A 27,360-nucleotide genomic window follows, 5' to 3' on the forward strand; every position below is an offset into this window, starting at 1 on the left:
AAGGGCAAGAGGAACACGTGACCCAGAAGCAGCACTTACTCCTTTAATCAAACTTGAGTTTTTTCATTTACCTGGATGTCGCATATCTAGGGAGTAGTTGGTAGAAGTCAAATGTAATGTGCCATTTGTATATTAGTTTAATAAAGATTTCTTTGGTTTCAGCTAATGTTCCTCTCTTCTTCCTCTACGGATTTACTAGACCAGTTAAAATTGAAGTCATTTCAATGTTAATATGCATTAAGTAAAATACATAAAATTTTAATTTTGAGGCTTAAAGTGTATTCATTTTTTCCCCCAGCCTTTTCAGTAAATAACAGATGCGGGTGAAAGAGCCATCCCAAGCTTTACCTGAAAAAGCCAAAAGAAGTAAAAGGCCCAGCACACCTCACGATGAAGACTCTTCCGACGACATTGCTGGTAAATTGTGATATCTGGCGTCCTAAATGGTCTTGCAGAAAAGAAATAACAATATATGTTTTAAATGAATAAATCTTATGCTGTTTATTTCCAGCATTTTCTGCCTGAACTTAAAAATCAGCTGTCTAGTTCCAAAAAAATCCCGTTGGTGTTTTTAGTGGATTTTGTTTACTTTATAAAGTGACTTAGAATTGGCATCTTTGTTGTTGTCGTTCTGTTTCTCATGGCCTGTTAAAACCAAGCCGTCAAGTCACCAAGATTGGCAGATGACCCTAGGGAGCTGCTGGCTTCATGGTTTGCTTTTCACTTTAGCCTCATGCCTTTGGTTTTGGCCTCTGAGAATTTTCCTTATTTTCTTACCAGTTCAACTCTCCATTTAAGAAGATGTTTTTAATATATTGTGTCCATTTTTAAGTGTTTTTAGCTTGGATAGTGTTTCAGGATAGCTAGATTGCTGTATTGAAGGAAGTCTGAATTATATCTTTAAATATTTGTTCTATTCTGTTAATATGGTTTTTTTCAGGGATTCTGATTATTCTTATGTTAACTCTCCTTTGCCTCTCTTCCATAGTTATCATTTTTTTCTCAAATCCTCTAAAACTCCTATTTCCTTTTCATTTTGCTTGTTGTTTTCATTTTTATCCTTTCCTTTGCTTTCAGCAGTGTCTGTTTCACCTCATGCTCTTTTAGTTTTGCCTTCATTTTTGTGGTTTTATGTTTTTTTTAATTCCACTTCTTTCCTGAACTCTGCCAGTCACCTTCGGTTGGTTTTGCCACTTCATGCTAGAGTGTTTGCCTCTGTTTCGTGTTTTTATTTCATGGCAGTGATTGCTCTGCCGTTTGTTTTTCCTTTTCCTTCTTTCCTTTTTCTTATATTAACTTAGCATGGAATTTGTGCCTTCGATTTTTCTTTGATTACTCATTCTTTGATGTAGGGTTGCTTTTCTTGGGCTGGTTAGTTTTAGAATATTTGGGTAAGAAGGAGGGCCAGATCTCTGTTGAGCCCTAACTGGAGTTTGAGTTAGGCCTTTCTTTCCAACCAACAGGATTATGCAGCCCTGGGGTTTTTCAGAATCCAAAGTGTCTGTTTCTCCAAGCGCCGTAGAGACGAGACTGTTTCCTGCAAATATGGCTTGCGTTTTTGTTTCTCATTTAGTGAATGAGAAATTCCCTTCTTTTGCTTCCTCTCAAAACAAAATTGGATATAGGGGAGCTCCTGCAACTGTTGTTGAGCACAGAGATTGAGGTTTTGTTCTATGTCTGCGAAGCATACATTGTTTTCTGTGACATCTGCAGCTGCAGTGTTCTCTCTGCTTCCTTCTGTGTGCTCTCCTAGTTGATCTCTGCTGCTTTAAGGTGAGAGCCCTTCCACTTAATTTGTGACTTGGGGCTTCAGCTCTCTCCTGGTTTCTCTGAAAATGAACTTCGTATTTTTGTTTCCAGTTCTTGTTGCTCTTAGATAATTTCTGGGAGGAGAAAGGGGAAAGTGTTGATTTTATGCCCTTATTTGTAAACTGGAAGACCTCCTTGTAAAGTTTCTATTAATATTTAAGTGGAAAACATGGAGATTCTGGTTGTTTTTGATTTGTTAATGTGAAACAACTGTGGACTTGAATACATTTTTATATTTTTATTCAGGAATCTCTAGAGGACCTATTTGTCAGATGAAATTTAGACAATTATATGATTAAACAAGTTACAAAAAACTGAGAAAATTTACTTATTAACATAGAAGGAAATTTTTTTACATTTTTCCCCCACAAAAGATAGTGAATACTGCTTAAACTCTGGTTAGCTCTTGTAGGAAAACTTCAAACTTTTAATTTACTTATACATATAAAAAGTGTATATGGTTGAGACATTTAAAAGCTAGTAGATTTAATTTAGGGGCCTGGAAACTTTTTATCTTGAATTTACTTATCTCTGAATTTATTAACAGTTTCAGTTTTATGAGTCTGAATTGTAGAATCAGAGAATGGTTAAGTTGTACCCCAGCCAGATCCCACGCTAGAAATGATGTTGAAGGTGTGTAGAATGATTTTCCCCTTGGAATTTTAAAATATGAAAACTCAAACAAAGCAATGACATTTGGTAAGCCGTTTCTAGATCCTGAGCCTGTGTGGTCATTTATCAGTCTTCCCCTGACAGCCCTTTCTTTAATGGCGTGCGACCTTGCTTTTTAAACATAGGGCTTCAGAGTGACTCCTTTTATGTCTATTCTTTTAACTTGTTCTTGGTGTAAAATTAGAAGTTTTAATCTTTTATCAGACTTACGTGTTATTTTTGTTGAAATTATATTTTATTATAAGTAACTTGTCAGGAATCACATTCGTAGTCTTCAGGATGAAATGAAACTAATGGTTAGCCGCTCCCTAGTTAACTAGTAGGTGAAAAGGAATGCTTTGCATTTAGGAAGGGCAGTGGAGAAGGTTGAAATGTACATACCCCTGTTTCCCTCTTCAGGTTATTCAGTCTATTCCTTTGTTGTGTGATTTTGGCAGGTCGTTGTGGGTTTGGTGTTTGGGATATTTGAGGTGGAGAAATTGAAGTGTTCAGGCATTTGGGAGAAATGGAAGTGTTATTGTGCCCTTGGGAGAAGAATATGGTTATTTGAAGAATTAAAAACGTATTTGCTTATTTCTGCCATTTGTCTCCACACAGTGGGAATCTGTTATAACGGATAATTAAGGACCGTGCAAAATCGTTTGTTATTTGGAATATTCATTAAGGAGAATTCTGAGAATTCTTGTTCCTATAAATTATGCCATTGTTTGTTCTCTCTACTTCCTCCTGACAATGATGAAAGTAGCATCATAGCAGAGCTGGTCTATGTGAAAAGATTTTATGTGTGTATCTTAATAGAAATACATTCAAAATGCTTGACACATAGTAGCCGCTCTGTAAATAATCTCCTTTATTTTATTTATTTATTAAACTTTTTATTTTTGGACTAATTTTAGATTCATAGGAAGGTACAAAGACGTATACAAGGAGGTCCCATTCACCCTTCACCCAACCTCTCCTGATTTAACGTCTTGTATTTCTATAGTACAATATCAAAACCACAAAACTGACATCGGTACAATCCTTAGAGCTTATTCAGATTTCGCCAGATGTACATGCCCTCGTGTGTGTGTAGCTCTATGCAGTTAAATTGCATGCAAGCTTTCTGTAACCACCACTATCAAGATACTTGACTGTACCATTACCACTAGAGTGCTACCGGTTTATAGCCACACCCCCTGCTCCCCATCCATAGCCCCTGGCAACCACTAATTTGTTCTCCAACTCTATAATTATGTTATTTCACCAATGTTTTATAAATGGAATCGTGCAGTCTGTATCCTTTTGAGTTTTGTGTTTTGAATCTCTGTGCTTTTTAGTTACAGCATTTTAATGTTATTATTGGTTTACTGATGGTAGTACTTTGGTTTAGCAAAGAAAATGTTCAAATTTTGTTTTGTCTTATTCAGTAGATTTCACTTGCCCACATGTAAATCATGCTGTCAGTGTGAATCATGTGAAAAGAGCAATAGCTGAGAATCTGTGGTCAGTTTGCTCAGAATGTTTAAAAGAAAGAAGATTCTATGATGGACAGCCAGTACTTCTTTCTGATGTTTGCTTGTGCCTCAAGTGTGGTTTTCAGGTGAGAAAAGTGTTTTTTATGTGTGAGTTTGTCTTAAATTATTTGTTTTCCTTAAATGCCTACTGTGAGTTGGACTGTTGGTAATGCTTAGAACTCAAGGTAAATTTATTCCATATTTAGATAGAACTCTCCAAGGCTAAGCTTAGCAATGTTTAAAGTAAAAAGTACGTTATGTTCAGGAAGTAATCATGAGTGGTTTATAAATACTTTGAAAGAGAATGGAACCCATTTTCAGTAGTAGTTCTCATATCTGGACCTGCCTTTACCGATTTGTATTTACTTAGGAAATAGATCTCAGTTTTTTTTTCATCTTTTTAGATTCATTTTTTCTCTCTGAGAAATGATTATTCTGCTTTTTTTATTTTTGCAAAATAATTTCTGTGAACAGCTTAGAAGCCATTGATATCTATAATAAAGGAATTTTTAAATAAGATTAAAAGTATATACCTTTTTTTGGGGCCGGCCCGGTGGCGCAAGCAGTTAAGTGCGCGCGCTCCGCTGCGGCGGCCCGGGGTTCGCTGGTTCGGATCCCGGGCGCGCACCGATGCACTGCTTGGTAAGCCATGCTGTGGTGGCGTCCCATATAAAGTGGAGGAAGATAGGCACAGATGTTAGCCCAGGGCCGTCTTCCTCAGCAAAAAAAAAAAAGAGGAGGATTGGCGGATGTTAGCTCAGGGCTGATCTCCTCACAAAAAAAAAAAAAAAAAAAAAAAAAAAAAAAAAGTATATACCTTTTTTTTAAATAAGAGGAATCTTTATTATCTCATATAGAAAGTCCAGAACTTGGGCCACTTCAGAGTTAGTTAATTCAGTGGAAAGAACATTAAAAACTGAGATTTCTTCCATTTTTCTGCTGTGCCATCCTCAATGTCATGGTTTCCGGATGGCCAGAGATGTTTCATGCATTATGTATCACACAGCAATCCTCAGACCAGAAAGAGGGCAAAAAGTACATCCCTTCTCTGTGTTCTTTTTTAAAATATGTATAACTTTCCCAGAAACATCCATTAGACTGCCCCTCATGTCACATGGACTGGAATTGAGTCTTTACATGTCTGGTGAGGGAAATTCCTATGATTGGTCTGAGTCTCACTAGTTCTCAGTGGGGTTGGGTGGAGGTATGTATGGTATTAGGAAATTTGTGGATAGGGGAGGGGGCACTGCTGGCCTACAAGGATGCTTGGTGTCCCACCATGCACAAGACAGTGTATGCATTTTTAAATGTTAGGGAAATTAACTTGGCTCATGATTGTTTTAGGTAAATACTGCGTAACATAAAACAAGTTAGCCTCTTTGCAAGAAAAATTGAGTTCAATGAGAATCTGTATTTCTTTCTGAAACTTTTCCCTCGTGCTTGAAATTAAAAATGAAACAATACTTTTTCAGTATAAGTTTGAGTATGATTTAAGTTTTAAGTTTTGATTAATTTGAAACAAACTTATATGTAAATCATATAAATAACATTCTGTTCATCTTTAGGGATGTGGTCAGAGCTCAGAAAGACAGCATTCATTGAAGCACTTCAAGAGTTGGAGAACAGAGCTTCATTGTATTATAATTAATCTGAGCACATGGATTATATGGTAAGTTAGATTTTGTTAGAACTTGTGTCCGCTACAAAAAATATCTTTTTCTTTGAGCTTTACGAGGTAAAATATTTAAAGATATTATACCAGCTTATACTTTTTAGCCTGAACACAACTTATGGAATAATTTAAGAAAATTAACATTACCCTTGAATGTAAAATTTAAATAAGAAAAAATTTAGTTATCCCTCTACTTTTCTTTAACATTTTCTTTGTATGGTAAAGAAAAATTCTTGCTAGTTGATTTTTCATAATGAGCTTGCTAATAAGAATTCCAGAGGTCTAGAGGAGGAAGGAGCTTCAAGCAGTTAAGTGGTTTGGTGATTCTCTGCCAGGGAAGGGAAATGCCCTTCTTATGTAGTTTGTAGAAACTTCTCAGGTGATTCTACTACTTCACCCTGGTTGGGAACAAAGTCCAGTTCCCTCATTTTATGTATAAGGACACTGAGTATCATTTACCCTTTTATGGTTACAACGTAAAAATCTAGGCACTAAAACAAGTCTTTTGATTCCCTAGTCTCTTACGGCATACCACACCGCTTCAGTGGTATACTGAAGTGGACACTGTATTGAAAAGCTTTCTTTATGTAATTTACAATAAAAATTTTCTAACTGGAATCTATAGACTCATAGGGTTCCTTGAAGGAATTTTCAGGAGCTTTCAAGTTTTTTTAAAGACAAAAATATTTTTACTTTGTGTTTTCATTTCAGGGTTCCAAAATTAATGTAAGGATATTTTAGCTTATATCATCATCTTATGATTTAATTCAGCCACAGGGTCAGGTGCTTGCTGTATTTGTGTTTTTGTTGTTGTTGGCCCCAAGTAATAGTACTGGGGAGAATGAGGAAAGAATAGAGGGCATTTAATGGGTAAATGATGTATTGGAGCCAGGGTAGAGGAGATGATGCCATAGTGTGGCAGCTCAATAAACATTTCTCTATGGTCTGAATAGAGCAATGGTCTCATGGGGCACATCAGAATCACCAGGAGAGCCTGTTAAAATAGATTACTGGGGGGGGCCAGCCCTGTGGCTTAGTGGTTGGGTGCTCACGCTCCGCTACTTGTGGCCGGGGTTCGGATCCCGGGCGCGCACCGCTTGTCCAGCCATGCTGAGGCGCTGTTCTACGTACAGCAACTAGAGGGATGTGCCACTACAACATACAGCTGTCGACTGGAACTTTGGGGAGAAAAGGGGAAAAAAAAAAAAAATAGATTACTGGGTCCCAGGCCTAGAGATTCTGATTTAGTAGTTCTAGGATAGGGCCTAAGAATTTGCATTTCTAACAAGTTCCCAGGTGTTGCCAATGCTGCTGGTCTGGGGGCCACAGTTTGAGGACCACTGAAATACAAAAAGGTGGTGGGAGAAGTGAGTGGCACCTTGTAGAATAGGCTCATCTCAGGTGATTGTATGTCAGAACTTCTGTTGTAGCTGTTGGGGAAGAGGGAGAATCCCCCTCTGCCCTTTCCCTTAAGGTTCTTATGGCTGGCCAAATAATTAAAAGACAGGTTAGCGGGAGAAAATAATACCAAATTTAATAACATGTATACATGGGAGAAACCAGGGAAACTGAGTTTCTCAACACAATAGCAGTGATTCTCATCTTAAATACCATCTTCAGCTAAAGACAGAGGAGGATGTTGGGGGTGGTAGTGGTTTGGGATTTCAGAGGGGAAGGAGACAATTCACATGGAGAGGGAAATGTAAATGTTTGTCAGACAATTCTTTGCAGGGCCACCTATAGAGAATGTGGCCAAAGAGACAGAAATCACAGTAATCAAGAGTATGTAGATTTAAGTCTTCTCCTTCCATCCTGATAAGAGTTTCCAGAGATAAGGTCATCCCCCACCTCTTCTCACTACACAGAGGGAGATACCTTTACAAATGTAAATCTTTGGTAAACAGAACTTTGAAAAGAATAGGCTTAGCGAGGACCCTGCCAGTCTGTCCATTGCCAGAGTTAAATTCTTTTAGGCAGTTAGTGGGGGAGGTCAAATGTCCCTAGAGAAAACAACCAAGGTAAAGAGATAAATTTCAGGGTGGCCAAATCTTGATCTCCCACACAATGAAAATAATTTAAGTCACACTTGGAGGTCCGTAGAACTATTTTCCTTTTAAAGGAAGAAATTCAAGTTTGTCACGTGCATTTATAGAAATTTAAAGGTTGTGACTATTTTCTTTTTCCCATCCAATTCTTAAACCTTAAAAAGTTTAACAATTTCAGTAGAAAACTTCACTAGTTTGGATTACAGAGAAGGCCAGCCTGAACCTGAAAAACCTGAAAAAGAAAGGAAGAGTGTAGATTTGATAATTTAATCATCGCTAGCAAAGTGTTGCTAGGTGGTGGATTTAATGCTGCTTTAACAGATAACAGTTATTAGCACAGTGGTTTCTTACCTCTGACTTAACCTCAGAATCACACGGGTGGATAGGTGCTAGTGGTCCCCTATTAAATCAGGGCTTCTGTAGTTTTAAGTTCCATAGGTGATTCTTATGCCTGGTGGCGGTTAAGAGGCACTGATTTAACACTTAAAGTTAACATATAAATAAGTGCTTTTAAAGTTCTCAAAAGTCTGTTGAAAGAAGGTTTAACATTTCCCTTGTTCTCTATTACATTACTGATTTGTAGCCCTCCTGTGTCTCAGTTTCTTATCTGTAAAAAGAAAATATAATACTTCTGTAAGGCTGTTTATTTTTAAAATGAGAAGACTTTTTTGATTGTTGTGAGGAATTAAACCAGAAAATGCATGTAAAGCACTTAGAACGGTGCCTGGCACTTAGTAAATGCTGAATTAAATTTTTTGGATTATTTCTAATGGAAATAAGTAGAATTAAGTTATCTTTAGCTGTCCTCTTCTACAAATTCACTGCCATCGTGCTGTTTTTATTTACGTTTTATTTTTGTTCTCTTGAATTTGCACAGTATGTTTTATAACAAGTAAAAATTAAATTGCAATGTCAGTAAAAATTTCTTGACATTTCAATATTTTGCAAATGAGCAGTTATATTTTATTATTTTTGGCAATAGTTACACCAATAAATATTGAGCATCTATTAGAATGTAAGTCTGGTAACAGTAATTGTTTAAATTCCGTAACGGTCTATTGGAAAAGATGTTTTGGGAATGTTTTCTCTGACTTGTTTCTTTTAAAGGTATATCTATGTATTTCTGTGTGCAAGTGATAGAGTGGACACTCAGTGAATATTTTGACTGAATTTTGAGTGCTGTTTAGAAAAGGAACCCAAACCTAGTTTGCAGCTATTGATCCCAGGACCAGTAATACTTATAAGTAAGAAGATTGTGAATATGTAAGATAGTATTGGTAGAATGCATTACATTTATAAAACACTTGCAACACTTTCAAACACATGTTCTTATTTGACCATTGGGTCTCATGAAGATAAAGGAAACAAGTAATGATAATATATAGAAGAAACCTTTATTAATACTATATGCACTAGGGTGTCAACTTAGTGGAGGGTAGTTTTCTGAAAAGGATATGCTTTTGAAAATCCTAACACCCTCTTCCCAAATAAGCACAAAGCAAAATAAAACACTTATCTTGTCCAATCTTCCCCATCTCTGTAAGTGGAACCCATGTCACTTAAGTATTCAAGCCAGAAGCCTGGCAATTATTTTCTCCCCCTTTTTATCTTATTTTATTTTTTACCCTTTTAACAAAAGTAGACAAAATGGTATAATGAATTCCTCTGTACCCATCACCCAGCTTTAAACATCACCAACTAGCAGCAAGTCTTGTTTCCTCTAGACCAGGATTTCTCAGTCTCAGCACTGTTGTCGTTTGGGCTGATAACTCTTTGTTGTGAGGGGACTGTCCTGCACATTGCAGGATGTTTAGCAGCATTCTCGGCCTCTACCCGCTGGATGCCAGTAGCAGCTTCCCCAGTGTGACAACCAAAAATCTCTGCAAACATTGCCAGATGTCCCCCCAGGGGGACAAAATTGCTCCTGTTTGAGAGTCGCTGGCATACCTTCACCTGCTTCTCCCTAACCGTGTCGGTGTTTCTGACACTTCCCTCTCCCTTATCTCTTATATCTAATTCATTACTTCTTCTACCTGAAAATATATAAAATAAATTTGTTATTTCTCTCCACATCTACTGCTTCAGCCCTGATCTGCTTCTATTCCTGATGCCCTCTGATCTGACATTAGTCAGAGTGATGTTTTTTTTATTTTATTTTATTTTATTTTTTTGTGTGTGTGAGGAAGATCAGCCCTGTGCTAACATCTGCCAATCCTCCTCTTTTTTTTTGCTGAGGAAGACTGGCCCTGGGCTAACATCCGTGCCCATCTTCCTCCACTTTATATGGGATGCCGCATCAAGCCACAGCATGGCTTGCCCAGCGGTGCATCCGTGGGCACCCGGGATCCGGGCCGGTGAACCCTGGGTCGCGACAGTGGAGCGTGCGCACTTAACCACTTGCGCTATCTGTCCGGCCCTGTCAGAGTGATGCTTTTAGAGTGTAAATTGGATCATTTCCCTTCCCTGCTTAAGAACCCTGAATGGCATTCCATTATACTTGGATAAACTACCGAAACTTTAATTTGAACAATAAGGCTCTGTATGAACGGTCCCCCGCTTATTTCTCTAGACTTACCTGGTGCCTCACCCTATGTATCCCCCTTACCCCCATAATTTGAAGACAAAGTGGATAAATACCAACCTTATTACCTGATATGCAAAATATTGAAGATGCTTTCATAATATTTGCTTAAATTTCATATTTTTTCAGGTGTTATGAGTGTGATGAAAAATTATCAACGCATTGTAATAAGAAGGTTTTGGCTCAGACAGTTGATTTTCTCCAGAAACATGTTTCTAAAACACAAACAAGTAAGTTAAGCAGTTGCTAAAGAAATTTGTATTAAAGAACAATATTTTATGTTTCATAGAAAGAGTTCATAAACTCGTAAAGAGTATCTTATATTTTACTGTAACCTCTCAGTACGAGTGCCATGCATTCTTAGGTAGCAATCCTGTGATGTTATCTTGTGTTGTATTTACATAACCAATAATGAGAAGCTGGAGAGGGTAGTGACTAGATCACGGGCTTTTGAGTCAAACAGTGCTGAGTTTGAATTTAGGCTCCACCTAAATTACTCTCCGTGTGGCTTTTACTCCTTAGTTTCCTTACTTAAAAAATTAGGATGATAATTCTCTTGTGTGGGGTTGTTGGGAGGATTAGAGATGTTTTCTAAAGATTTAGAAATAATGTATGTAAAAATACTTGCATAGTGCCTGACACACATTTATGAAATGATATCTATTAATTGTCACATAATTGTAGTGGAGTTTTGACACTAACTACTTGACTTAGGCTACCCTTGCAAATTAGGGGCTCAGTCCCCCACAGGATTGCCCTTACTTCAGACACCATCCTCAAACTCAGGGGTTCTCAGGCCACCTGCATTTCTGACTAACTGGCTACAAATTCAGGGGTTCCCAATGCCCTCTTAGGTTCAGTAATTTGCTAGACTGACTCAGAGAACTTGGGAAAGTGCTATACTTACAATTACAGTTTTATTATAGCAAGGAAAAAAGGTACAAATCAGGACCAGCTAAAAGAAGACACACCTAGGGCGAGGTCTGGGAAGGTCCCAACCATGAAGCTTCTGTATCTTCTTCTTGTGGGGTCAGGACTCGTCACCTTCCAACACATTGATGTGTAACAACACACAGAGTATTTGTTAACCAGGGAAACACTGGGGTTTTGATGTCCAGAGTTTTTATTGTGGTTTCATTGCACAGACATGACAGATTGAATCATTGGCCACATGGTTTAACTCAGTCTCCAGTACCCTAACCCTCTAATCACAGAGTTGATCTTTCTGGCACGGCTGAGTCATCTCATTAGCATAAACTGTCTAGGGGCCCACAATGAATAAAAAAGACACTGCTGTCACTCTGGAAATCTAAGGATTTAGAGGGTACTTCTCAGGAACCTGGGACAAAGGGCAGCCAAATCCCTTATTATACAATAGTAATTATTACAATAGTAGTAATTATACAATAGTAATAGTATTATATGTTATATACTTTTGTGAATTATTATATTTTGTATTATATACTTTTGTGAATTATCTAACATATATAATACATGTTAATATAAATTAAGGGTATATAGGGAAGCAGTTTCTTCATTCAAAAATATTAAGTGCCTGCCACATGCCAGGTTTATACTTTTTTTTTGATATGTAGTGGTAAAATAAAAACAGGTTTATCTTGCCTCCTTGAGGTTTAGAGATTAGTGGGAGAGACAGACAAAAAATAAGCAAATATATAATAAATGCTACAAAGGAAAAGAAGAGATTGCAGTGATAGATAATAATCTAGTGGTCCCAGTGATCAGAAAGGCCAGTATGGCTGGAGTGTGGTTTGCTGGGAGAGAGTAGAATGAGATAAATTTAAGAGGTGGGTGGGCAGGTCATGAAGGATACTGTAAGGAATTCCATGGTAAGGAATTTTTGTTTTATTTGAAGTGTAACAGGAGCTATTAGAGTGTTTTAAGCAGGGGAGCAACAGTCATTTCATCTTTTTTTTAAATAAAGATTACTCTGATTGCTATGTGGAGAATGACTGTGGGGGTTAAGAGCGGAGATGGGGACATTGTTAAGAAGGTTAAAGGAGGTAATTGTGTTAGGGCAGGTGAGAGACCAGTAGAGGCACTGGTAGAAAGTGGATGGATTAGATGTATTGAGTGAGGGAGAGTGGGAGGAATCAAGTACAAACCTCAGGATTTTGATTGAGTAACTAGGTGAAGGGGAGTGAATGGACATGAAGCAGAATTGAACTGCTTAGTAGGTGGCCTCAGAAATGGAAAAATTATATAAAAATATAGCTGTCAGTTGTATTTTCTATAGCCCAATATACCATTGTTTTGTTAGCCATTGCTCTGAGACAGTAATGGCAAAGAAATTGGAGGAGGATCTAGAGGAGGTAAACTCAGGTTCCTGGACAGCAGAAGAAATGATTAATTTTATCACTCATTCATTTATTTATTCAACAAACATTGAAATCTTACTCTGTCCCAGGCATACTAGTCACAGCTCCAATTCTTCTCAAATAAAGAACCAGGAAAATATGGCAGTGATAGACCTTAATACTTCAGGAACAGATGTTGGTCTTAATGCTGTCTCCTGAAAACTGCACAGTAAATTTGTTTTATTGGCCATAATAAGAACAAAAGTAGGGAAAATGCCAAGGGTGGCAAAAGTACAATTGTAGAAATTATTTTCTCTGGATTTTTTACCTTAGAGGTTTCTTGAGGTTAGGAACAAAGCCAGTCTAACTCTATTCAGTTTTACAGATTTCTTGAATATTTATTATCACAAAGGATGTAAGGTAGGGAACATGGGATGGGATGGTAGAAAGAACATGAATTTGAGTCAGGGGGGCTCTGTCATTCAAATTTGAGTCTTTCTATCACTAGTTTTGTGACATGGGGCCATTATGGTTTGTCTGAGCCTCATTTTCCTCAGCACTTTCTCCCTCTTCTTGGTGCTTCAGGGAATAGAGATTGAGAAGAAAGTTCCTGCCCTAAAGAAGTTTATCTAAAAGAGTGTGTGAGATAAAAAAGTAATGATAAAATAAGCAGAATAGAATTTGTAGTTTGGGTGATGTTCACACAAAGTCCTTCAGCTATTCAAAGGGGGATGTAATGTTCAGTGGAAAGGAACTCAGAAGGAATCAGGGGTGAACTGGCTTTCAAGCTGACCCTTAAAGGATGAACTTTGGGTGGGTAGCCATGAGAGAAGAAATCATTTCAGGTGGTGGGAGGCACCAGTGTAATCTTTAATTGTGTTTATGGAACCATGGGTAGCACCTGGAATTGTGGGAAACAGGTTCTTGAGGGAGTTTGAGAGTTTGCAGAACCTTCAAAGTTAAGGAGAGACATAATTCTGAATTCAAGGCTTCCAGAAGTTCTAGGGCAAGATGTCATTATCTTTGTGTTCTAAGCTGCAGCGTCTCTCAGGCAAGTTTGGTTTAAAATAAGATCCGTTGGCATTCTAGAAGTAGATTTTTAGCAATAGTAGTCTGCCATATTCTTTCTTGCATTAGGCTTTAGTATATTTTTATAAAACAGTTTAGAAATCAAATATGAAAGTTGCTATTGAGGTTTGTAAGAATGCTTGATGTGATTATGCAACTATTTGAAATGATAATTGTGAAGACTGTAGAAATGTAAAACTACGTATATGGTAATTCAAAAATAATATGAAACTATGTATTGTGCTTAGGTGGGAGGATAAGAATGATTTAAAATATATATTAATTAATAATAATATATTTTGCATTAAGTAAAAATAACTCTACAGAGAGGAAAGCTTGTATCTGTACCTTAAACATGTTTTTAAGTTATGCAATGCCTGAGCTGATTTCGTATCTAATTCGGCTTCTCTAAACAGAATCTAGGCTGGTCCCCATCCATCTCTAAAAGCAACTAGATGAGTGAATCTCAACTTTTGGTCTCAGTAGCCCTTTAGGTTAGGTAGGTTATACCTATCAATATTTATCATATTAGAAATTAAAACAAAAAATTATTTATTAATTCACTGAAAAATAGCAATAATTCCATGACATGTTAACACAAATAATGTATTTTTAGAAAAGATAAATATTTTCCAAAACTGCACAAACTTAATAAGTGGCATTGTTTTACATTTTTACAAATCTCTTTAATGTCTGCTTCATAGAAGCAGCTGGATTCTCATCTCTACTTCTGCATTCAGTCTGTTGTGATATCACATGGCATGTAGCCTCTGGAAAACTGTATTGTAAAATTGAGAATGAATGAAAGTGAAAAAAGCAAATAGCATCTTAGGCTTATTATAAAATACTTTTGACCTTCAGGACTCCTGAAAGGAAGAGGGTGTTTTCAGATCCACTCTCAGAACTGCTGAACTGCCCATTTCTGTCTTTCTGTTTTCTGTCTTCAGCCTTACTTGCCCTACGGCTCAACTCAAATCCTACTTCGAGGACACTTTCCCAATCCTTTGTCTTATCTCTCTTTCTTCTATGCAGCATACTTGAGAATCTAATAACACACGGCTTTGTGGTGGTTATCTTTCATATGTATATGAGTCTTATTTATAAAACTGTACCTTCCTTGGGGATTGTACCCTGGCTTATATTCTTTTTGATTCTCATGTGGCTAGGCAGTAAATACTTGCTGAATTGAACTGAGCTAGCATGTTCCAGTTTGTACTGAAGTAGTAGATAAGCTTTGCATTTTCACCAAAAAAATTCTGAATATTAAAATCAAAATTACTGTATTTACTCATTCGGTTTACTAGATTTGAGTTTCTACCTTGTGCCAGATGCTGTGCTGGATATTGGAGATACAGTAGTGAATGAGACAGAGCTGTTTCTCAGCTCCTGCTATTATTAATCTTTTAGTTCTGTGAGGGATACTGACAAATCACACTTAATTATAATTGCTTGTTTAAATAGTGCTGTGATGGAGCAAGTACACGGGGCTATGAGAACACTGTGGAGTAGTATCTAACGTAGACTGGAGGAGCCAGAATTCTAGTTAGAGGAAGAGCCTTCTAAGCCGAGCTGAAGGATATCTGGAAATTAGCTAGGCAAAGAAGGAAGGGATATGTGTTCCAGGCAGAGGAAATGGCTCATTGACGAGGGATCTTGATATGTTCAGGGAATCTTATAGGGCTACAAGGTTGAGTTTTCAGACGTTGAGGGATGGTGAGAGGTGAGACTCTAGAGGTAAGTAGGAACAGATGTTGAAGGGCCTTGTAAGTTTAGAGTTTATCCTGCAGGCAGTGAGGAACCACTAATGGATTTTAAGCGGAGAAGTGGATGATCAGTTTTATATTTTAGAAAAATCACTTGACTGTAGTTTGGAGATAGATAGGAATGCCGTTGTATGATACCTGCCCATTCGTGTGGCATTATCAATTTATTATATGACTAAATAAAGATTTCCAAAGCTGATGGTTAACTAAGAGTTAGTGGAATTTTGAGAATAAACAGGTGAGTTAATTATTGTTTGGTTCCAAGGTAGAGGAGTAGTGGGGCAGCAAGGTTTTCCTTTTTACCACTCTTTAAAGATTAAATTTCTTTTCAGCTGTAGAAATGGGCAAATTACATTAATACTACATGATTGGTTTAGGTAATTGCATTAAACAGTTGAGGGGACCCCAGTGCAGGTTCCCAGAAGAATGCTTACAGCTGTGTAGATTTCACATCTGATGCTGGGATTTGCTTTAAAAAAAAAATCCCTCCATACCCTCCCCCTCAAACACATACCAGAAAACTAAAAACAGATAAAATCCCCATATAATGACAAGGTTATCTATAACACAAGATTGAAAAAGAGCGAGAAAACTTTCTTGTGAGACCCATCCAGAAATATGTATTATTAAAAAGTAGGCTAATATTCTCGGAAAGGCTTGTCACTCTGATAGTCTTGTAAATGTCACGTAAGTATTCTACAAACACTTATGGAATACAGGAATTCCTGGTGAAATAATACCGTTGAATATTGGTTTACTTTTCACAAACTAGATGGATGATTGACAATCCCACATTCTTTTCTAAATCAATAAATTTGGCCCATAATTTTAATACTGGTGGGATGCCATTTTCAAGGAGCTTAAAGAGAGCATAAAATATTATGTTCTGTTAAATTCATTCTTGGTGTAAAGAGACATGAGTTATGTTGGTTCTTTTGGTTTTGTTAAGTCTAAGTTTGCTGTATCTTCTTTTGAAATAAAAAAGTAAATGGTACTTGGGATCTGAAACAGTGTATCTAAGGATAAATAATATTGTGCCTTTTTACAAGTAACAATTTGAATGTAATGTAATACTTGAACTTTTTTTTGAAGTAATACATTTTGTTTTATAAAGTGACAGTTGTATGCCTAAGACATTTGCATTTTCAGAATAAGTACTAGAAATAGTTATTTTCATGTATAAAAGGGGTTAGGGAGGGGCCGGCCCCGTGGCTTAGCGGTTAAGTGCGCGTGCTCCGCTGCTGGCGGCCCGGGTTCGGATCCCGGGCGCGAATGGCAGGTGCGCACCGAAGCACTGCCTCTCCAGCCATGCTGAGGCCGCGTCCCACATACAGCAACTAGAAGGATGTGCAGCTATGACATACAACTATCTACTGGGGCTTTGGGGGGAAAATAAATAAATAAATAAAATCTTAAAAATAAAAATAAAAGGGGTTAGGGACAAAACGATGTTGGGCATTTGAAAAACAACTTACTGTTACCTGTAGAGATTTAAATCCCGAGTTCCTCATCCAAACTACAGAACACAGAAAATATGTGAGTGACTGTTTTCTCAGTTCTCTGGAAGGTAGCACTAACTAGTACCTTTGGATACTTAGGGAGAAGCTAATTGCATACAATGGGTGCCTAGGAGATTAGGGCTTAATTCTTTTGAAAACCCTATGAGAAGGGCTGCTGTAAACTTTAATAAAGCTATAAATTCATGCACCAAAGACATCCAGCAATTGATTACACCCTGCTTTTGCTTAAGAGTAGTGGCCTTTTCTTTCATATCACCACTAGCATTTTGTTAGTGTCTTAAATGATCACACATTAATCTTATCATCCATTATTATACAGACAGCTAGTAGATCATAATGCTTGTGTGTGTGGCTTCTGAAGCCAGACTGCCTGGGTTTGAATCTACTCTATCACTAACTAGCTGTGTGCCTGGATTTCATTATCATCTCTACAGTGGGGACAATTATCAGAGGAGATAATGCTCTCAAACTCTTTCTTTAAATAAGCAAAGTGCATCGGCAAGCACCAGTGTTCCTCTTCTGGATTAACCAAGGCAATTCACAAATATTTATACCTTTGAGAAAAAAGAGACGTTTAATGTTACTTGACGACAAATCCACTCTTATTGTTTTCAGTTTTCTCCCATGATAAACAAAACTGCATCTCTGTGTACTTGCTCTTTTATTTCCAAAGGTTAAATTTTTTGGAATTTCTGGGCAATTTATAAACATGTCTTAAATTTTGGTAACTTGTTAAACTGCCCTCCAGAAAGATTATACAAAGGGTATAGTTGACAAGAATACCTATTTTTTTGGCATTAACTTTGTTTATAGTTTTTAGGGTGTTTTTGTTTTTTTGGCAATAGTGAAGTTTTTAATGTCATTGTTGCAGGTCTATCAATCTTTTCTGTAATGGTTTTTTAGCCTTTGGGGTCATGCTTTGAAAGTCTTTTGTACTCCAAGATTATAAAGATATTCACCTAAGATTTTCTGGTACGTTAGGTTTTTTTATTTGAGTGTTTATGATTTAATATCTTTAAACTTGGTTTAAAAAAAAGATGGTTACAGGATCTTTGTGTTGGAGTCATTTTTATGGTAGAAAAATTTGAGGTACTTAAGATACTTTTTATGTAGTCTTAGTCTTAGCCAAGTTGTTGAAAACAGGTTTTTGTTTTTGTTTTTGCTTTGCTGGTGCTTTAACTAGTTTTCTGTCTTGCCAAGACCTGACGTATGTACAAAGCCTATCAGGTCTACACAATTAACCAGCTACCCTTTGAGTACTCAAATTATACTCTTAAAGGTCAACTACAGAGATATAAAACAGCTTAAAAAATTTATCTAGAATACCTGAAGTTTTCTCTCAATGTTTTTTGCTTTCTGGGGTTTATATTTTTTTGTTACAAAATTGCAGTGTCTGATGACAGTGTTGGTAACATAATGGAGATAAGTAAGGTGAGATAGAGTAAATTCCTTTTAATAAAGTAACCTAACTCCGAAATTCTATGATTATTCTTTCTAACTGTGGGCATTTCATGGGTTTGGGGAAACTTGAGGAGAACAAAACAAATGATTGATAATCAAAATTTGGTATAGTTTCTTTTGTTATTGCTGTAGCAGCTTTGTCCTTTTAATTGTACTATACTTCAAAGCATCTTGAAGTTCAGTCCTTAGTGCATTTGGTTCTGTGTTTATGAAGGAAGAGTTCTTAAAGTGGATATGATCTAAAATCACTGCCAGGTGGAGAAAGCTTTGTTGTCTCTAAAAACAAAATGATCAATAGTCATCCTTCATTAGAAGTAATAAATTGCTTTTTTATTAAATGCACATACCTGTTTGTGTGTCAAATAATTGAGAGACTGATTCAGACACCCTTGTTTTAAATTTTTTATTTTTTTTTTATTTTTCCCCCAAAGCCCCAGTAGATAGTTGTATGTCATAGCTGCACGTTCTTCTAGTTGCTGTATGTGGGACGCGGCCTCAGCATGGCCGGAGAAGTGGTGCGTCAGTGCACGCCTGGGATCAAACCCCGGGCGGCCAGTAGCGGAGCGCGCACACTTAACTGCTAAGCCATGGGGCCAGCCCCAGACACCCTTATTTTAAACTAGAATCTTAAACTCTCAGCTGACAGTTTGTTAGTGAGCAAACATATGTTTAGTTTCTAAAAGTTTAACTAAGATGTTATCATGAACTTAAGGTTTAATATCTCTGTGCTGTTCACTGTATATCAATTCCTTCTACTCTAGTCATAAATCAGAAGCAATTAAGTATAAATAATTATAGTGGTTAGGGCCGGCCTGGTGGCATAATGGTAAAGTTCTCACGTTCTGCTTTTGCGGCCTGGGGTTTGTGGGTTCGGATCCCGGGTGTGCACTGACCGTTGCACCGCTTGTCGAGCCATGCTGTGGCCGCGTCCCATATAAAGTAGAGGAAGATGGGCACGGGTGTTAGTCCAGGGCCAATCTTCCTCAGCAAAAAGAGGAGGATTGGCAATGGGTGTTAGCTCAGGGCTAATCTTTCTCACACACAAAAAGATAATAATAATTATAGTGGTTCATATAGTACCTGGCATACAATGGACATTTGATAAATCAATTGAATTTGAATTGTTACAATTTATAAATGTGCTACTTAGTAAAACGAAAAACTTGCACTTTATTTTTTTTAACTCACTCTGTAAATAAAACACATTTAAATAGTTCTTAGAAAATGTCATTCTATTTTCTAGTTAAATTATCTGATCTATTTAATATTCAAGTCTAATAGCATAATTAATTTTGAATATATTCTCACAGACTTACATGTAAAAGTCAACAAACAGACCCTTGCCACTTGTGTGAAGTGGCTATTTAACCATGAAATAGACTATTTTTATTGCCATTGCCCTGTGGATATGTTCTTTCTGGCAGCGCTGTCCATATTTGGTGGCTGTGCATGGAGAGCCAGGTGGTGCTGAAAAGCATCGCACAGTGAAGCGTGGATATATCGAGGTTCGACATTTGTCATCCCTTTCTGCTGAAGGGAAGGCTAAAATCTGTTTTTCCATATGTTTATGCTTTTTTTTTTTGCCTGCAGTTTTGTCCAGATGGTCTTATGAACATTGTTTACTTTAGGATGCTATCCCAGATGTTTTGAAAACTGATGAGTAAATGTGGTACAGATACATAAATCATTTGCATGTTACAGTTTAAAAAATGCTATTTGTTCTTATAAGATTGAAATATAATTTATTTTTGGAAGTATTTTCCCAAGGGAATAATAAACATATTTATATGTATGTTATGTATTTATATGTAGTTTATTTCCCCCAACTGCTCTGTTTTTATGTTAATAAGCTAAAAAATATTATGGCGACATTTATTAAGAATGTTAACTAAAGGAAATACTTTTGAGGAGTCATATTTGTTCAGGGTTTCATATACCCCAATCTGTAAGAATCTTGCCCTACTTTCTTTTATAATTCTTATTGTATATAAATCACTGAAGAAAAATTAGTAGTAAAATGACAATGGACTCATAAGCAAAAGATTATCATTGTGACCTTGGGCAAATAACTTAATCTGTTGAGACTGAGTTTTGTAAACGTAAAATCAGAGTAACTGCCTTGCCCAAAAAGATGGAGTAATGCTTGGACGTAATTACTCTTTCATCTTAAGTCTCTTAAAAATCACTATGAAACCATCTAGTGGCAACAGCTGTAAAGCCGACTCTAGGCTCTAGTTAGAATCCCAGATAAAATTAAGAGATGGACTGCTCTCATTTGCAAACCCAGCCAGGATCCTTGTGGGGCTTCCTCTTGTTTGTGTAGCGCTTCTCTAGCACTAATCTGGCTTTTCTGGTTGGTTTTTACATTCACTTGCAGGTTGAATAGTGTCTGGCCTTTTCCCACTTTTCCTTTTCTGCATGCCTGGCCTCGGCACTTCAGTGACCTTCTCCACTGATTGTACCAACCTTTGTCCCCAAGCCGTAGTATGCAGTTTAATTCTTGTTACCTATTTTAAGATCTGGAGGACAGGAGAAGAGGTTTATCTTGCTAGTTCTTTTTTGTGTTTACGAAGAATTCTAGGGTTGGGTGTTAAAAACTACTCTTCAGTATCTGGACAACGGACATCCAGTAACAACAATAATATTTAAAGAGTAAACAAACAAGAATAAAGGGGAAAAAACAGGTAATAGGGTTTATGAGGACATATTGCATCACAGGATAAGAGAAAAGTTCAGACTTGAAAGAAAAGTCTTTTCCATACAATAGATTTGCTTATTGAAAGAAACATCTTAGAAACCATCAGTTCATTTTTCTCAATAAGGTAAGATGTTTCCACATGTTAAAAAGAAAAGCTAAGAAATTATGAAAACCACAAAGTCAATATAAAAGGCAAAACTCATATTAGCAATTCAGAAAATCCAATTAGAAATGAGATAAAGTTGAGTAGAAAAAACCCAGAAAGTACAGGAAATGATTAAAGAGAAGAAAGAAGTGAGAGCAGATAAATAATGGACATGAAAGATAGCTCATAAAGATATGGATTTTGGCACAAAAACAATTTTGGGAGGGCTCTCTGAGCTGTTTTTCACACACTTACATAGTGCTCACCATGCCAGGTGCTTTGCAAATAGTAGCTCATTTAATCCTTATGAAAACCCTATGAGAAAATGTGTTAATAATCCCACTTGATTGACTCGAGCCCCATATCTGGATGCCTTTTCTTTGGCAAAAGTCACAGTTGCCAAGTCAAGTTGTATTTGAACCAACAGGATGTGCATGACATGAGTCTGCCAGTAGCCAAGACTCAAGTTTCTCTTTATAGTGTTTGTTTCCTGCTCCTGTCCCTGAGAACAGGGCCACCTGCATCCCGTTCATCTCCCTTGATGCTGTTGTGCAGAAGGGCAGAGTGAGCATGGGATGTCCTAACTTATTTCCTCTTGAGATCTCATCAGAGACAGCGAGAGCCAAAAGTCTATATTTGCTGTTTAATCTTATAAGTTTTCATTTATATTGAATTTTTATTACATGTGTTCTCCCCAGCATCACACACACCCCTGTGGAAGAAAGAGCAATCATAAGAGACATTCCGTGATCTCCATCAATCTGATTGGAGAGACATACAGCCAAACATTTAAAAGTTAATTAGCAATAATTCATCTGGAATTTATTCTGCAGTGTGGTGTGAGATACAGATGTGTGTCTTAAAATGAATTAAAATTAATTGCTTTAGCAGTGAGATACCAAACCAGAGACATTTATTTGTGTTTGTATTCTTGCCCTTCAGGAGCACTGATTCAGCGGAAAAATCTCATTTAATTTTAAATAATATATTTAAATTATGTCCGATGATATATATTTAATTTTACATCTCATGTCAATTACATTTTCTCTAACTTAGGTGCATTTTCTAGAATCTCAAAACTTTGTGAAGAAAAATGTGAAACAGATGAAAAGATGAGAGGAAGAAAAGGCAGCAGTGTAACATCTGTAAGAGGAATTACGAATTTAGGAAATACTTGCTTTTTTAATGCAGTCTTGCAGGTAAGAGCCATCAGAAAGCTTTCTAAAATGTGAAAGATTATTTTAATTAATTTGTATTTATTGGCACATGTGTAGACTGTCAGATGACTGTTAAATGTTAATCCAGAAATTTCTCTGTTTTCTCTTTGTTTGTTTTAGGCTATCATTAGCCATTGTCATACACATACATATGCCTTTTTTTTTTTTTTCCACAGTGCATCTGAAAGGTCTTCTCAGTATTTTTCCATGGCTCTGTCAGTAATAGTGACATTTATTTAATGTAAAATCTATTCAATTAAATTTTTAAAACTTAAAAAATTTTTTTTGCTGTACTAGCTGAAATTTGAAACTTTGAGAGAGTATTCCATAAAATCAGAGACAAATTATAACTGAATCAGAAGCCTTTACTTTTGTTTTCTTTTAGAACTTGGCACAGTCTTACATTCTTACTGAGCTGATGAATGAGATCAAAGAAAATGGGACAAAACTCAAGATTTCTCCTTCCTCAGACTCTCAGCTGGTAAGAAGTATAACTGTCTGGATAATCGCTCTTTTCAGATGAGCCGCTGATATTGCTGAAATCTCTCTCTCCTATTTCGCACAACTATCAACTATAGATATCGACTATCTCCAAACAAGAGATGGTAGTCAGAGGACTTGAAAAAATAGTTCAAAAGCATTTTGTGAAAATAAACAATCAGATTTAAAATTTCTAAAATCATAACTTTAAGATATGGTATGGTTCACACACGTCATGGGTCAAACAATACAAAAATATTGAGGCAGCTTTCAAGCAAACATACTAGAAAAAAACAAAAGGGATTTGACTTTTGTTGAGCAAAATGACTAGGACTCCTGTTTTGTAGTTACTGGTGACATTTTCTTAAATATAGCATTTTTTTCTTTTGTTTTTTGTTGTTGTTGTTGTTTTTGGTAAGGAGGACTAGCCCTGAGCTAACATCTGCTGCCAATCCTCCTCTTTTTGCTGAGGGAGACTGGCCCTGGGCTAACATCCATGCCCATCTTCCTCTACTTTATATGTGGGATGCCGCCACATCATGGCTTGATAAGTGGTGCACAGGTCCACGCCCGGGATCCAAACCTGTGAACCCGGAGCTGCTAAAGCAGAGTGTGCGAACCTAACCACCATGCCCCTGGGCTGGCCCCCAGCGTTTTTGTTTTTTAAAGATGGATTTAATTTTAATAGTGAGCATCTAAAGATTTTTTTGGAGCCTAGTCTGATAATGGGTTTTTAAGCTAGTGAAAAATAAAAAAAAAACAGCTTTTGACATTCAGAAGCTGGCCTGGCACCCACAGTTAGGCCCTGTTATTCAAACAATCTCACAGAATACCAACCTCAGGCTAGGTTACCCTAAGACTGATAAAATGAGACAAAGCAGGGCTACTTCATAATTTTGTCTGAACACAGACAAAAACAAGATTATCACTTAGAAAATCCCCAACACCCTCTCTCGGCCAAAATGAGTGACTGCTACTTCTTTACTAGTTATGGCTTTATCCTTATTCTAGTCTCCGCCCCCAAAGATAAGATTTATCGAGATACCCAACCGGAGAATTACCTCTACTTTCTGGCAGCATCCAATCGAGAGCAGACCTCCACTTCCTTAGACTCTTCTCCCAAATTACCCAATCCTACGTGCGTTCTTTCAAATACCTTCTTATTGAGACACCCTATGGTTCCCTGTGGTGTGTGTTCTCTCCCAGTGCGACAAGTAATAAATCCACCTTGTTCAACTACAGATATGTTCCTGGTGGTCATTGGTTGGAGGGCATTGATACTAGTAATAATGATTTTAGCTAGAAATTGATTCGAGTTTGTGTTTCAGAGGGAGAGAGAGTGTATATACAGCTCATGATCTAGCTTTTGGAAACTTAAGAAAAGGAGTTCTAAAAATTCTTAGTCCAATGTAGTAATCTTAGATTTTTCTTCCGAGGAGGCAGTTTTGAAGGACAATATTGCATTTTTTTTGTTGAAAAGGTAGCCTGTAAACTCATTACCTATTCAGCCTCTTACAATTTTTACGGTAGATCCCAATGCCCTCTTCTAAAGTATAGTGAGATAGTGAAGACTGCTTTACTAAATGGAAGTTCATGCTTAGTCATTTGAAAAGATTTCCTATTAAATGTTATTGAATGTTAAGTTTAAGTGTTTCACGTGTGGAGCTGTGTCTCAAGATTACTATATGGCAGTTAGATATTATAGCTGATCACTTGAGGTTTGTGTCATTCTAAGAGGGAAATTTTCAAACCTTAGGTCTTAGGTTTTAGGACATACAGTTGACCTGAGCTATGGGACTATTGTGTAGATCACTACTCTTTCAATCACCAGTTTTCCTTTGTAACCTGTATGCCTTTTTTTTTTTCCCCTTATTGTGCTGGTGTGAACCACCAGTGACATGTTGAACAAAAGTGATGAGAATAGACATCCTTGCCTTAATCCCTAAATTAGGGGAAAAACATTCACTCTTTCACTATAATTAAGAATAAAGTTAACTAGGTTTTTTGTAGGCGTTGTTTATATGGTTGAGGACATTCCCTTCTATTCCTAGTTTTCTCAGAGTTTCATCATGAATGGATGTGGAATTTTGTCAAATGCTTTTCCTGTATCTGTTGACATTATCATATGTAATTATTTATTTTATCTTTATGTTATTCTTTATTCTCTGTTAATATGGTAAATTACATTGATTTTTTCCGGATGTTAAACCTATCTTGTATTCCTGGGGCAAACCCCTCTTATTTATGATGAATTATTCTTCTTATATGTTGCTGGATTCAGTCTGTTAATATTTATATGCGTATCAGCAGTGTGCTTACTTTTAAAAACCTTTTTCTTAAAGTATTCATAAGAAAAGAGTACGTCATAGGTGTATAGCTGATGAATTTTCACACACTGAACACACTGAACTGAAACTAACCATCACTTTGCTCAAGACACAGAACACTACCAGCAGCTGGAAGCCCCCTTCAGATTCCTTCCATTTCCTGCCTCAGGACTACGCAAGGATAGCCACTAACCTGGTTTCCAACAGGACAGATTAGTTTTGCCTGTTTTAAGATTATATATCAATGAAATCATACAATATGTACTCTTTTGTCTTTGGCTTCTTTCTGTAACATGTGTGCGAGATTCATCCATATTACATTCTCATCACCAAACTTTTTGTTTTCAAAGTTTGTGTGCTTTTAAAAACTAGGGTTATTTACTCACTTAATTCTGAAGGTGGTTTTGCTTCATCTAAAAATGCTTTAGTTGGGAGTAGAGGATACTATACCTTAGTGCTTGGCCTTTGAAACTGCCTTAGATTTTATTTTTGACTCCTGAGGTAACTTTCACTGTACTTAACATGGCAGAAAGCACTTTTGATATTCAAAAGCTGTGGAAAATTATAGCCTGTCCTTTCTGTGATTTTAGCTAGATGGTGGATTTTTAAGGATGGTTAGTATGAAATATATATGTAACATGTATTTCATGAATACCTGAATGAGATAACATATTTGATAGTTGTCTTAGAAAATGACATTCTATAATGTCTGAGGATTATATTTGGGATCTGCTTTTTATTCATTGTCTGTAAGAAGAGGGGGTTACTGGTGAAGACAAATTTTAAAAAACAAAACTTGGTGGGGAAAAAAAATTGTAGAAAAAGGTTTGTTGATCCTTCACACAATTTTAGCTGCTTTTGTCAAGCTTTATATGTCTGCCCTTTAAAAGCGGAAGATGGGGTACGAATTTTATGACATAATTTCCAATTCCTTGTTTTATTAGTGAAATATTTGGAGAAAAGAAGGGTATAGAGTTTTGCTACTAAATGTAATTTGTGATTATTTGTGAAGATGTACAAATAATCAGGTGCGTGAGTAATTTTACTTTTAGGAGAGCACATTCAGGGACAGTTAAAAGCAACTAAAGACTGGTGATTTCACTCTTCAGCTAATAGTTTCATTAAGTAAAGGGCGGAGGGTATGAGAATACCTGTGTTTTTCAAGGTAAGGCATTTAATTCCATTTTCCATTTTTGTATATTCATTTCGTATAGGAGGGAATAAAGTTTCTTAATACACTTGAGGCGATTTAGTTGTGATCATTTAAATAAAGTATAACTCTTAGATTTTTAATAATATTTTATTTTAAAATTGTATGTTTCTGACATAGAGTTGATCATATTTTTAAAGGACCCATTAGTGTTGGAACTTTCAAGCCCTGGACCATTGACCTCAGCCTTGTTCCTGTTTCTTCACAGCATGAAGGAGACTGAAAAAGGACCACTTTCTCCTACAGTTCTTTTTAATCAGCTTTGTCAGAAGTGGGTGCATCTATTTCTTAATATAAATAATCATGAGAATTCTATATGTAGAATATACAAAATTCTAATGTACTTATCACGTAATATGAGTAGTTTCACTCTTACTGTAACATTGCTGTGATTGCCTAGACCACCAAGAGAAAGAACTAACATTTATTTAGTTGCAGCTTTGTGCTTTATGTAAATTTTATTTCATAATACGCTGAAGAAGTGATTGTTTATCCCCGTTTTATATATAAGGAAACAGACTCACAGAAGTTGAGTAGCTTACCTAGTTTCATAGTGACAGAGCCAGGATTCAAATAAAGGTCTGTCCTGACTCAGAAGCCTGTGATGTAGTACATAAAGTAAGAAAATTACAGAATTATGAACTTTAAAAGGTGCTATAATAGATCATCTAACCTAGTTTCCTTATTTTTAAAGATGAGCTATGAGGCAAATAGAGTTTAAGTGAGTTTCTCAAGATATTACAGTATGTTTAAAAACAAAATCCTTGGGGCCAGCCCTGTGGCATAGCGGTTAAGTGCGCATGCTCCACCGCTGGCGGCCTGGGTTCAGAGCCCGGGCACGCACCGAGGCACCGCTTGTCAAGCCATGCTGTGGCGGC

At 36.7% G+C, this 27,360-nt stretch overlaps 1 protein-coding gene across 5 annotated transcripts in view; it reads left to right on the top strand.

The window, feature by feature from the left end:
- The window catches only part of USP45 (ubiquitin specific peptidase 45), a 65,255-nt gene that overhangs the window by 3,806 nt on the left and 34,089 nt on the right, over window positions 1–27,360 (top strand). For 4 of the 5 annotated variants that reach the window (XM_058566582.1, XM_058566584.1, XM_058566580.1 and 1 more), the window contains exons 2-8: window positions 299–417; window positions 3,891–4,063; window positions 5,543–5,646; window positions 10,405–10,505; window positions 22,305–22,447; window positions 22,851–22,946; window positions 26,623–26,753. In XM_058566582.1, the coding sequence (XP_058422565.1) occupies window positions 318–417; window positions 3,891–4,063; window positions 5,543–5,646; window positions 10,405–10,505; window positions 22,305–22,447; window positions 22,851–22,946; window positions 26,623–26,753 (848 nt within the window). In that variant the 5' untranslated portion in view covers window positions 299–317. The remainder of the gene's footprint in view (window positions 1–298; window positions 418–3,890; window positions 4,064–5,542; window positions 5,647–10,404; window positions 10,506–22,304; window positions 22,448–22,850; window positions 22,947–26,622; window positions 26,754–27,360) is intronic. The other variant, XM_058566581.1, reaches the window with a different exon arrangement.

The sequence above is a fragment of the Diceros bicornis genome, chromosome 23, assembly GCF_020826845.1.
Source record: "Diceros bicornis minor isolate mBicDic1 chromosome 23, mDicBic1.mat.cur, whole genome shotgun sequence".
Taxonomy (NCBI): Eukaryota; Metazoa; Chordata; class Mammalia; order Perissodactyla; family Rhinocerotidae; genus Diceros; species Diceros bicornis.